At 41.6% G+C, this 12,682-nt stretch overlaps 1 protein-coding gene across 4 annotated transcripts in view; it reads right to left on the reverse strand.

Moving 5' to 3' along the window:
- GTDC1 (glycosyltransferase like domain containing 1) overlaps window positions 1-12,682 on the reverse strand; it is a 202,353-nt gene that overhangs the window by 140,006 nt on the left and 49,665 nt on the right. For 2 of the 4 annotated variants that reach the window (XM_033164331.1, XM_033164313.1), the window contains exon 2: window positions 2,146-2,356. The exons of 1 other annotated variant lie outside the window; for it this stretch is intronic. In XM_033164331.1, the coding sequence (XP_033020222.1) occupies window positions 2,146-2,324 (179 nt within the window). In that variant the 5' untranslated portion in view covers window positions 2,325-2,356. Of the gene's footprint in view, window positions 1-2,140; window positions 2,357-12,682 lie in introns of those variants that run through there. One more of the 4 variants, XM_033164303.1, reaches the window with a different exon arrangement.

Here is a 12,682-nt window from a genome sequence, read left to right on the forward strand (position 1 = left end):
AATCAATGGGACTTTCAATTGCTTAATTTTGGCTGGATTACCAGCACCGTACATTCCTATTGAACCTGCACCTATATAAAACTCTCCGAATTATTTTCTCTGTGATCAGATACCAATAGCAACAGCAGGGCCATCACCTCCTCATTATGCTGTATTGGTTAAGCGTAGATTTAGTTGGTGTTTATGAAGGTTACATTGCACATAAGCACATGACAGATTTGCTAACTTTGAATCAGTTTTTAAGCTTCTAGTACTTTCTGTTAAAATGTAGGTTATTTGACAAATTGGAATTCAGTTATCTCAGGTCAATGTAACTGTACGTTAAACTAATGAAGTGTATGGCTATGAGTTATGTCTGATTAGCTTAATACAGCGAGCGCTGGACAGCTTGGGCTGCTGACCTTGAAGGAGCTGAGATAACATTGCAATGCGTTGGAGGATGTGGTTGTGATGTAGAAAAAATTTACATAATAGTTTGTCATACATACTCCTACAAAATAGGATTGTTTCGAAGTCAAGCAAAGCAAAACCCACATTCAACCACCTCAGGCAGAACAATTTCCCCCCTCTGAAAAGTTGTTCCAGACTGGCAGCTTAGATGCAATAAGAAGAAGCAGAAAACAGCCAAGGCAAAGCCAGATAGAAAATAAAATATATTTAAAGGGCTTTATTTTAAATGTTAAAAAAATGGTCTTACTCCACATAGTCAAAATACACAGCAAATACTTCAACGTGGCATAAAATCAAACTTAGATTCACACGACGCAGCTCATGGAGCTGGCTGCTTAAGTCCACTGGGGAAGTTTGGGTCTGAAAAAACCAATCCCACCAAATGCTGTCAATCTATTGAAACCGTTCTTATCCCTTACTTGTGGGATTTATCTGGAGAATAAACAAATCCAAGTGTGAGGAAAGACAATTGAGAAAGAGTCCGTCCTTACATATTTAATTTTTTTGCCCCCTATTAGGGGCTTAGAAAAGCCAGATAAATTCAGGATTGAAAACCGAGAGCCGGTGTGGTGTAGTGGTTGAGAGTGGTAGACTTGTAATCTGGTGAACCAGGTTCGCGTCTTCGCTCCTCCACATGCAGCTGCTGGGTGACCTTGGGCTAGTCACACTTCTTTGAAGTCTCTCAGCCCCACTCACCTCACAGAGTGTTTGTTGTGGGGGAGGAATGGAAAGGAGAATGTTAGCCGCTTTGAGACTCCTTGGGGTAGTGATAAAGCGGGATAATCAAATCCAAACTCTTCTTCTTCTTCTTCTTCCTTGGTGACTGTGTTCCCAATGAACAAGAAACCATTTTCTAGTTTGCTGAAAGGCTTCCTGTGCTACCTACAAGACTGCCCAAAGCCAGTGTTGTGTTGCAGAGAGAATGCTAGTTTTGAACTGAGAAGACCTGGCTAATCATTGGTCTTTATGGAAGTCATTCATTCAAAGTCTAGCCCACCTCACAGCATTCTGTCAGAATAAAACAGGCTGTTGTGATGCCCTGAACTTCTTATTGGAAGAGGGATAGGCGAGTGGTCCCTGTGCCCAGGAGACAGGTCCACTGTCTAATCTGGACAGGGTTGCACTTCCTCTGGACAAGCAGTTACGCAGTCCAGGGGTGCTCTTTGATCTATGTCTGTCGCTAGGCAGACTACACGTACAGCCAGTGTCCAAAGAACCAAGCAGTTAGCTGCCTTGGACATGCAGAACTTTTGGTGTGTGTTTCTGGAAAGCAACTCATCTACCTTTTCAAGAGTACACTGTGATATGAGCATGAGACTTGACTGTGCAGAGTTTTGTTTTGTTTTTAAATCCCACACCACCAGGCATCCTTAAAAGTAGCTTTTTTGGATCTCACCCCATGTGTACATAATTGTATGCAGAGCTATGTCTTTACGGCATGGTGGCACCGGTTTAATCATGGCGCATGACCACTCACAAAGGCAACTGTTCACTCACATCACTGTCTGTAGAACAGAGTTAGCTCTGAGCAACTGGAAATGCCTGGGATTTGAAGTGGAAATGTTCTCATGTATCTATATGTGAAGGCACCTTCGTTAGGTCATCCCAGTTCTACAGAAAGGGTGCTGAACTGTATATGAATAAATACGGAAATTCAAGATCTGGAGTTACAAAGGTATCCATAGCTCGCCTTACCTGTAGTCCATGCTGGCTGGCACAGCTTGCATGAAGTAGAGTGCTGCAGTCCTTGCTCTCCAATGCCATTTCTTTGCAGGGAGAGTAAATAGGACACAGTCTTCTATTTCTTCTTGTAGGAGATCCACTAGCTGCCTGTGTGAACCTCCATAAAAAGCTTCAATCAGCAAAACGCTCATTCTCCTATATGTTTTCAAAGTGCCCCAGGATTCTACAAAAACAAAACAAAAAACCCCCAACCATATTAATAAAGCCTACATTATAATTATTTCATTTAAAAATGTGTCATATAGGATCATGATAAAAGCGGAACCACATTACAAGAGCTCAGCCAGTGAGCTCAATTTTAAAGGGATTCAATCTTTTTGTTTCATTAATAAGTTTAACTTAAAAAAGACTAATTAAAATTGCAAGCATGGAAAAAGGAGAGTATCTATTAATCAAAGTCACATTCCATTAAAATTTAGGTTACAATTAACAGTTCGGTCATACATGCATGTGCTTGAAAATGTTTAGGCTTTTAACTTAGCAGGTTACTTTAAAATATACATTTATTTTTAAGTTGGTGCTTGCTGTTTCTACAAAATATCGCACATTTGTTTTCTAACGCAGATTGCCCTGTGACTGATGGTACGTAAAAACTGGAAGACATTTCAAGCACAGTTCAACCAAAATAATCTTTCATACTAAAGGCAATATGGAAAGATGACTAAAAGAAATCTGACTAGGGGCAGCCCAAGGAAACCCAGTCTGAGTCTTCCAACCCCAAGGACATCTACACTTAAAGCTACAGAAGGCTGGGAGCAGAACTAAGTGACATTTTCAGCCCCTAGAGGAGATGCAAAATACATTATTACATCAAACTAGCTGGAACAGAACAATATTGTACACTTTAAGAAGGTTGTTCACACTCTCAGCCACAGGGCAGCTGACATACAAAACCAAGGCAGAAACAAACAAACAAACACAACACAACACAACACCCCCACTCCCCCCCAAAAAGAGAAAGCAGAATAGTCTGTGACAAGTGCTAAAAAGGCTCAAAAGCTAGAGACAATGTTTGGATGCTGCTAAGTCGCAAAAATGATAGTGTGTGTATTTTGATGATGATCCTTGTGTAGTCCATGAACATACCCTTGTTTTAATTCAGAATTATTCTCTCCTTTTCCAAGGAGGAGGACATGCTGCCTTGTGCAGAATGGGTATATGATGCATCACTGACTCTTTTCAGGCAGCAGGTCATAGCTTAATCTGATTGACAAGAAGCTAAGAGACTCAACTCCCATCAGCCCCAGCCAGCGTAACCAGTGGTCAAGGATCATGGGAGTTGCAGTCCAACAACATCTAGAGGGGAACAGGTTCCCTACCTGCGCTCCAAACACTAAAGAAAATTATGATGCCAATGATGTTGTTGAATTAGGTTTGGAAAGACCTAGATTCAGATCCCAATTGTGCTATGAAGCCTGCTAGGTAGTCTTGGGCCACTCACTCTCCACCTAACCTTTCTCAAAGAGTTGTTGTGAGGATAAAATATAGCCGGGAAAGAATGGTGTATGCCACCTTGATCTCCCTGGAGGAAAGGCAGGATATAAATATAGCAGGGTACAGGACAAGTGGCAAAATGTCCTAGGCTAGCCTTGACCCCGATACATGCTTTTTGAACAGCAGACCACCACACTGTACCACACCACATCACAAAATGATTTAGAAAGCTTTCTCAGCTTCAGTTCTTACATGCAGTATAGGGCTGTCATTTGAGAACGTAAATGCAAGTTCCCCATGGGCATTAAGGATTAGATCCATCCACATTTCTTTCAATCCCAGACACAACCAACAGCAGAACTGGATAGAAATGCATTTTCTCACCCCACCAGCAAACCACACCCATTCTCAGGAGCAATTAAAACTTGTACCAATTAATATTGTAGATGATGGTGATTTGTAGTAGTGGCAGCATTAATCCCCACATGTTAACTAGTTATGTAACATATTTTTATTAGCAACAAGGATGGCAGGATGAAAGTATGTAAATCATGCCGGCACTGCATTTCGAGTTTTCCTACAACCTCATAGGGTATCATGTATTATTGTTGTTTTGCTTCGTTTTTTTTTAAAATGCTATTTCCCTTGACCTAGCCAAGTTAAGGTAAATATACACCATGTACTCCTAGGAGATCTTGAAAAGCCACCGATGATAAATGGCATGAGAACATTTACCCTATCAGATGGAATGCAAAGCTCAATTAGGTATAAATCATTTCAGGTATTTTAGCCATTTCAAAGGAAACAACAAATATTAGAACAACATTGCTGCTTTCTCATTACAGTACTTCCTCTCTCAAGGGTGTCTCTTTGGAATCAGTAATTCTCCGTGATGTACTAATGGCTTGGTTCCATTCTCAGGAGTGCATCACTGTGCGGCTTGAAAAATTCACTGTTCTGCATTACATCATAGTCACACACACCCCAGCCCCCAAGAAGGTACATTGCTAAGAACCTATGATATTCAAATACAGGTCAGCTCCTCAGTGAACAGGAGGCAGGCAGCAGCATTTTGTACTTTGAAAACTTTTCCACCTTTTGTTCCAATACTTAAACAGTGTCTCTGCTTCTTATCATGAACACTATTTCCAACATAAAAATAAAATAAAATAGGCACAGGACAAAAAATGTTGGCGAAGGCTTATTCCAGACCAATATTGTTTTTTTAAGCTAAAGTCAAAATACACAACACTTTTGAGACAAAACCAAATAAAAGCAAGCTAGGTTCTATACCAGAACAATTATATATTGTTTATCACTTCGGGCACTCCTGGTAAGTGGGAAATGCAACTCAGAAATGGAATAAATAAAAATAAATCATAAACGCTGCACATAAAAGTCTCCTGATAAAATCAACACAATGCCTGCCTTATACTGCTTTGAACATGCAGGTTTTCAGTAAACTTGGAAACAGTTTTTGCTATGGGGTGGAGGTAGTAAAAAGAAAATGGCAAAATTTAACTATTAGGTATAGATGAGCTGTGTGGAGGGAGGGACCAGGAAACAGTACATAAAGGACACTTCACGGGTCACTAATGGCTCATTTTTTGAGCCACCAGGTGTCCTTGATTGGTTTCTCTTTTGAGGAACCAAAAATTTTCAAATGTCAAATACAACTGGCAACCTCACAGATGTCTAGAAAGCACATGGTGTTCATTTCTGCCTATGATAATTGTGTAAATAAGCAGGTAATAATACTACTAATACTAGTAATAATAATTTTATTATTTGTACCCCGCCCATCTGGCTGGGTTTCCATAAAATTTGTATTTTATGATGGACCTCCAGAATGTTCTGCTACTTATAACATCAGAACTATCACAAACTATACTGACAGCATGACCTATCAGAAAATTCTTCATTCAACTATAGAAAATTTACAGCAGTTATACTGCTACCAGTGTTGAAGCTATTGTAAGCAAGTATGTCTGAGAATAAACTTATGCTGGGTTGTATATTAAATTTGACATCTTAAAACAAACCATCATTACCATCTTCCAAAGATTGTTGTACAAGGTCCTTCCTTTAGAAGGGGGGGGGGGACCCTTTCTCAGCCAGAAGCCATGTTTCCTCATGAACAAACCTTCCAGGTGCCACATCACACAATGAGGCCAGAGGCATAATGGGACAGAGCCACAGATGTGACATGGACAGTGAGGAAGATGCTGCAGTGACTTGCAACACCTGTGCCATGTTTGTCTTCCTCCCTGAGAATGTGCAAAACTACACTTGCAGCAAGTTCAAGCTGGTTGCCTTTATGGAAGAGAAGGTACAGCAACTTGAGCCTCACTTTGACCTATCAGACAATTTGAGAAATTTCTAGAATTTCTCTGTCCTGGAACAGCGATGTGGGGTAAGGGAGTAAGGGGACACCTAGCTACTTTACATGAATTCAGATCTCCAGGGCCTGATGAGCTGCAGCCAGGGGTACAAAAGGAGTTTGTAATCTCAGTCTCTGTCTATAATCTCTAGGAATTCTTGGAGAACAGGTGACCCTGCAGACTGGAGGCAGACAAACGTCCGAATCTCCAAAAAAGGGGGGAAATGAAGACCCAGGTAACTAACTGGGTTTGGGCTGGATGTTCATCAGTATGCAGATGACACCCAGCTCTACCTCTCATTTAAATCAGAACCAGTGAAGGTGGTGAAGGTCTTGTGTGAGTGCCTGGAGGCGGCTGGAGGATGGATGGTGGCTAACAGATTGAGGTTGAATCCTGACAAGACAGAACTACTGTTTTGGGGGGACAGGGGGCGGGTGGGGGGGGACTTCCTGGTCCTGAATGGGGTAACAGTGCCCCTGAAGGACCAGGTGCGCAGCCTGGGAGTCATTTTGAACTCACAGCTGTCCATGGAAGCACAGGTTAATTCTGTGTCCAGGGCGGCTGTCTATCAGCTCCATCTGGTACGCAGGCTGAGACCCTACCTGCCCGCGGACTGTCTTGCCAGAATGGTGCATGCTCTGGTTATATCCCGCTTGGACTACTGCAATGCGCTCTATGTGGGGCTACCTTTGAAGGTGACCCGGAAACTTCAACTAATCCAGAATGCGGCAGCTAGACTGGTGACTGGGAGTGGCCGCTGGGACCACATAACATTGGCTCCCAGTACGTTTCCGAGCACAATTCAAAGTGTTGGTGTTGACCTTTAAAGCCCTAAACGGCCTCAGTCCTGTATACCTGAAGGAGCGTCTCCACCCCCATCGTTCAGCCCGGACACTGAGATCCAGCACTGAGGGCCTTCTGGCGGCTCCATCATTGCGAGAGGTGAGGTTACAGGGAACCAGACAGTGGCGCCCACCCTGTGGAACACCCTTCCATCAGATGTCAAGGAAACAAGCAGCTATCCTATTTTTAAGAGACACCTGAAGGCAGCCCTCTTTAGGGACGTTTTTAATATTTAATGCTGTATTGTTTTAACATTCATTTGGGAGCCGCCCAGAGTGGCTGGGGAAGCTCAGCCAGATGAGTGGGGTACAAATAAGAAATTATTATTATTATTACAGACCAGCTTGAGGTCAATACAAAGAAAGGCCCTAGAACAGATAATTACACAGTTGGTCTGTGAGCACTTAGAAATGGATACTATAATTACTAATACCCAGCATGGGTTTCTCAAAAACAAATCATGCTAGATGAAGCTCTTTCCTTTCCCTTTCCCTTTCCCTTTCCCTTTTTTGGATAGAGTTACAAGATTGGTGGATCAGGAGTATGCTGTGGACATAGTGTATCTTGATTTTAGTAAGGCTTTGGACCAAGTTCCCCATGATATTATTGCAGAGAACCTGGTAAATGTGAGACTGGACAGAGAAGAGCTTAGAGGACTGTACAAAGAGACCAGGGGGTGCATTTGGCCCATAGGCCTGATATTCCTCACCCCTGCTTTAAAAAGACTCTTAAACCACATGTGTCAGAAATACTTGCTCATTTTTAGAATTACTTGTTCATTTTTAGAATTTCTAAAGTATGTTTATAAATTGTAACCGAGGCAGCAATTATAGTGAACACTGCCATAGTAAAAAATATGGATTTGACTCCTTCTAAGATAAAGGCTACAACTGTGACAGTCCCAGTGTTTTCAAACTAGAGCTTGGGTTCAAGAGGCATTTTCACTTACAGATTCAGAATTCTGGGATGGGAGACAACATGAGCCCGAGACTCGTGCTGGCTCAGGCACCTAATGCTAAGCTCTATTTTAGTATTCCATCTTTATCTTGTCCAAAGCATTGCATTAATACATATCACTCTAAATTTCTACTCTTCTCTGAAACTTACAAAAAATATTAAATAGCAAGAGGTTTCATCTTTCACAGATCACATGAGCTATGCAAGTAATAATAAATTGCAGTTGTTGGTTTGTTTGTCTTTTTTAAAAAAAGCATACATACAAAATCAAAAAATCTCATTCAATTTGCTGAGGGTTTATTAAAGAAAATGCACTTACTCTTTCATATGTACATTAATAAATGTGGTTTCACAGATGTCAACCTAGCTCAAATCACAGAGCCATAGTTAGCCCCCCTATGGTGACCTAATGGGCAGTGTAAGTTACATATTGTATTTAGAAGTCCTTCCAACAAAACATTTTAGCAATCATGAAAAATACAGGGTGCAACAGTTAATATATTCCATAGGTAGATAATTTCTTTGGTTATAAGAAACAAAAGTATTGAGTTTCAGGAATGGTTCTAGTGATGGTTAAAGGCCCACAGAAGGGAAATTTGCTCAACAAAAGGTACAAAACATAACATCTCTGCCACAAGCCTTTCGTTGATCTGACATACACATTGCACTACTTAGAGGAACAAACATATCTAAACACAAACAAACAAACAAATGTATGTGTACATACAGCCAAATCAAAATTAAATAGGTATTACCATGATATTTGCTTGCCTTTATGCCACCTCCTCTCTTCACTGAGTTTTAAATACAGAACCATGGGGAAGGAAACCCCACCAAAATGTTTAGTAAATTAATTTCAGTTACCAACCATGCTTGTTATTTCTCCTAGAAACCCCAGCTAATAAACGCTACAACTGCATTTTAACAAATGTGGTAAAATATGACTAATAAAAGTATAATGAGCATATACTTTGAACAGCTATATGCATGTTCAAAGGTGACTATAGTAGTGTAGGTACAGTAAATTGGGGGTGGGGGAGATCACACTGTTTTGAAAAAATGATAAAGTTTCTTTCTGGGCAAGTTATGTACAAATTACAGCAAACAACAAACTTTTTCCAGTCTTTCTAAACAAGTTCCAGTCATTATATATATATTTTCCCACAAACTGACACAATGTAAGTAACATTTATTCTGCAATTCATTTTAAAAAGCAATTCAGCTTACATGACAGATAACTGTTCAAGTTCATTACCTTAGGCTTTACAATTTGAGGAAATTATCTGGAGTGACCATCATGTTCTTCTGTGAGGGACTGAAGAAGAACTGGGGGGTGGGGGAGCCAATGCTCAGTGGTATGTGTTTTGCATGCAAAACAGCCCAGATTTGCTTCCTGACACCTCCAGGTAGGACTCAGAAAAACACTGTCTGAACCCCTGAAAAGCCACTGCCTGGCAGGGCAGACAAACAACAAGGGGACTGTGGTCCTCCAGATGTTATTGGACTACAATGCCCATAATGCAGCAGCAATGCACAGGCCACAAGCTCCATCATCATTAGAGTATAAAAGTGGTCTTCAGATGTGTCAGTAGCCATCTTGTTTGTAACTGAAACAACACAGCAGGAATCAGAGGGGGTGGGGAAACTGAAACCAAACACTTCATTTGGGCTCTTTCTTGCTTGTGTAAGGTAAAGGTAAAGGAACCCCTGACCATTAGGTCCAGTCGTATCCAACTCTGGGGTTGCGGAGCTCATCTCGCGTTAATGGCCGAAGGAGCCAGCTTACAGCTTCCGGGTCATGTGGCCAGCATGACGAAGCCGCTTCTGGCGAACCAGAGCAGCGCACGGAAACACCGTTTACCTTCCCGCTGGAGCGGTACCTATTTATCTACTTGCACTTTGACGTGCTTTTGAACTGCTAGGTGGGCAGGAGCTGGGACCGAGCAATGGGAGCTCACCCCGTCGCGGGGATTCGAACCGCCGACCTTCTGATCAGCAAGCCCTAGGCTCAGTGGTTTAACCCACAGCACCATCTGCGCTTGTGTCCAAACTGCTAAACCATGGATAAGCATTATGCGCACACCAAATCTACCAGGAAAAACAAACAAACAAACAAACAAACCCTTACAGATACATATTTCTGAAGTAGTTTTCTACACTTAGATGACTTACAATGTGTCTTAGCATAGTAGAATAAAGAAACATGTGATATGCCAAAACAAGTGCACTTGTCTGCTTCTCTGGGTCAGTTTTTGCTTGAAAAGTCTTATTTTTTTTTTTAAAAAAAGTGCTTGCTGCATGGGGCATTTCCCCCTCATTTAGTTAACACATTAACTGGAGGAAATGTACCCAAGTGGCAAAAATCAAGACATATTGGGTGGTTGTTATTGTTTTTTGCCCGTTATCCCCCCCACCCCCAAGAAAGAAAACTGTAAATGGTTAAGTGGTTGAAATTTGGGGACACTGTATACTACTGTGCAGCTCACAATCAAGTAGGAGGATTGCATTGTTGGTCTACTTCTGTGTTGTTTCTGCAATGAAAAGTGTGCTCAGGGTAGATTTTACCCCATTTTTCATAGGAATGTATTTGACAGACACAGTTTCTCCAGAAGCAGAATGTGCAGTGGGGTGGAGCCACAGAGCTCCCCTCCCAATGCCAGAGTTGCTGCTGCTTTCCTATACAAGGCTGGGATGAGGTGGCAGCAGGGGCAGGTCTTTGGGTGGAACCAGTGGATTGGCAGCAAGTTTTGCCTTGTGACAGCCACACAGCCAGTCTCACTCTTGTAGAGCTGCATAACGTATGCACAGTACTATGGAAAGCACACAATGAAGCCAAATTAAAATGATTCACATGAACATTTTTCAGCAGGGGGCCGGTCCACTGTCCCTCAGACGCTTGTGGGGGGCCAGACTATATTTTGGGAGGGAAAATGAATGAATTCCTACGCCCCACAAATAACCCAGAGATGCATTTTAACTAAAAACACACATTCTACTCACGTAAAAACACGCTGATTCCCAGACTGTCTGCGGGCCGGATTTAGAAGGCGAATGGGCCGGATCCAGCCCCCGGGCCTTAGTTTGCCTATCCATGGTATAAAGGAACCATTTCTATCTGAAATCTCTCTCTCTCTCACACACACACACACACACACACAGAGAGAGAGAGAGAGAGAGAGAGAGAGAGAGTATACGCCACACTTGAACTGCAACATCAGGAAATTGAAAGTTATAATATAAAAATGTCCCAGTGACCATTAATCTACAGACACCTTATAGCACAAGGCATAATTACTCCTACTGGAGTTTTACATATTTAAAAAGTAACATGCTATAAAATCTGTGTATTACACTATGCATGAAACAGAAGCAATGGCGATATAAATCCTTAAAGAAAAGTTGTTAATGTGCATGCAGAGTAGCTACATTTTAAACCTCCATATCTCAGCTGCTTTAATTTTTTGAACTATGCAAAGACACTAATGGCCTTTATAATTTCATGCCATAAATTAAACTTGTTTTCAAATTATGGGAAAGCAAAAAAAAAAAAAATGGTTTCAAGCCAAAGTATCTCTCTCTCTCTCTCTCTCTCTGGGTATACATATGTATACACTGTATATTATATACAACATTTTAAAAAAATAGCACTTGTTTTCCCATGGACACTTTTTGATACTGGATTCAGAATGCCCCAAAACAGAAATGCACTTTCTTTCTGTAGAAGGACTTGAGTAGAAGCTGCCACAAAGAGAGGCTGTTTTCTTCAATTTCCCTTTCTATAGTCCCCCAGGGTTTTGCAACCTTCCAGGGCAATTCCACTAATGAAAATGCTGGATCCAACTGGAAAAATCCCCAACCTAAGTCGGCTATGCCCTTAGTTCAGTGTTTTAGCTCAAACACCAAGGGTGAGAGAGGGGACATCCAAAAGGAAAAGGTAGGTACTACCATACTCCCTCATCAGACCTGTATGTAGACTGTGCCAGCAAGGACCACAGCAGCCACCATTTTCATACAAATAGTCAAGAGAACTAGGAAAAAGTCTCCAGGATATTGATTATGGGTCAGAGGTGTCCCAGATGCACATTGACAATTTTACGAGTAGTTGTACAGATAAGCCTTAAATGTCAGCTCTGTTGACAAGTTCAGCCCAAGGGAAGTAGCCATCGCAGAATAGCAAAAGCAAGGCTCAAAGAATTGCAAGAGCAATCTCTGTGCTGAAGCAGCCATGCTCAGCAAACAAAAACAAGGCACATCCATAGCTGCCAGAACCCCTCTCTGTCTCAAACTGCATACACAGCATGTTTTATTCTAGAATCAATGGAGACTGAGTTCTTATTCTTTTTCTACACGGCGCACGCACCATCTAGATGTATTGTGGTTGGTTGTTGTTGTTTTCTCCTGAAAAGCACTTCTGAATAAACTGATTACGTATCAAAAATAAAACATTTTTCTGCATTACCCCACAGTATGTCCATTTGAGAACAAATGAAAACAGATGTAGGCAGTCCTGGCAACTGAGGGTTTATGCACACCTGCTCAAGATGTTGTGGGGGGCATATACTAAGATCTCAACCACCACTTCCTTCTTCACCCACCTGAGGCATGTGCAGGGAGGAAAAGGCATGGATAACCTAATCAAGGCGGAGGGTTTTGAAAACACATTAAGCATCCATACCTACCTTTGTTGTTGGCAGGAATTAGGCTCAATCTACATTGATTGCAACATGTAGAGGAGAAGTTTGAACAATTCTAGATTCAGGAAAAACTGCACTTTTGTACTACAAATAGGTTGGTGTGTAAAGGTAAAGGTACCCCTGACCATTAGGTCCAATTGCAGATGACTCTGGGGTTGCGGCACTCATCTTGCTCTATAG

The sequence above is a fragment of the Lacerta agilis genome, chromosome 1 (assembly GCF_009819535.1).
Source record: "Lacerta agilis isolate rLacAgi1 chromosome 1, rLacAgi1.pri, whole genome shotgun sequence".
NCBI classification, from domain to species: domain Eukaryota; kingdom Metazoa; phylum Chordata; class Lepidosauria; order Squamata; family Lacertidae; genus Lacerta; species Lacerta agilis.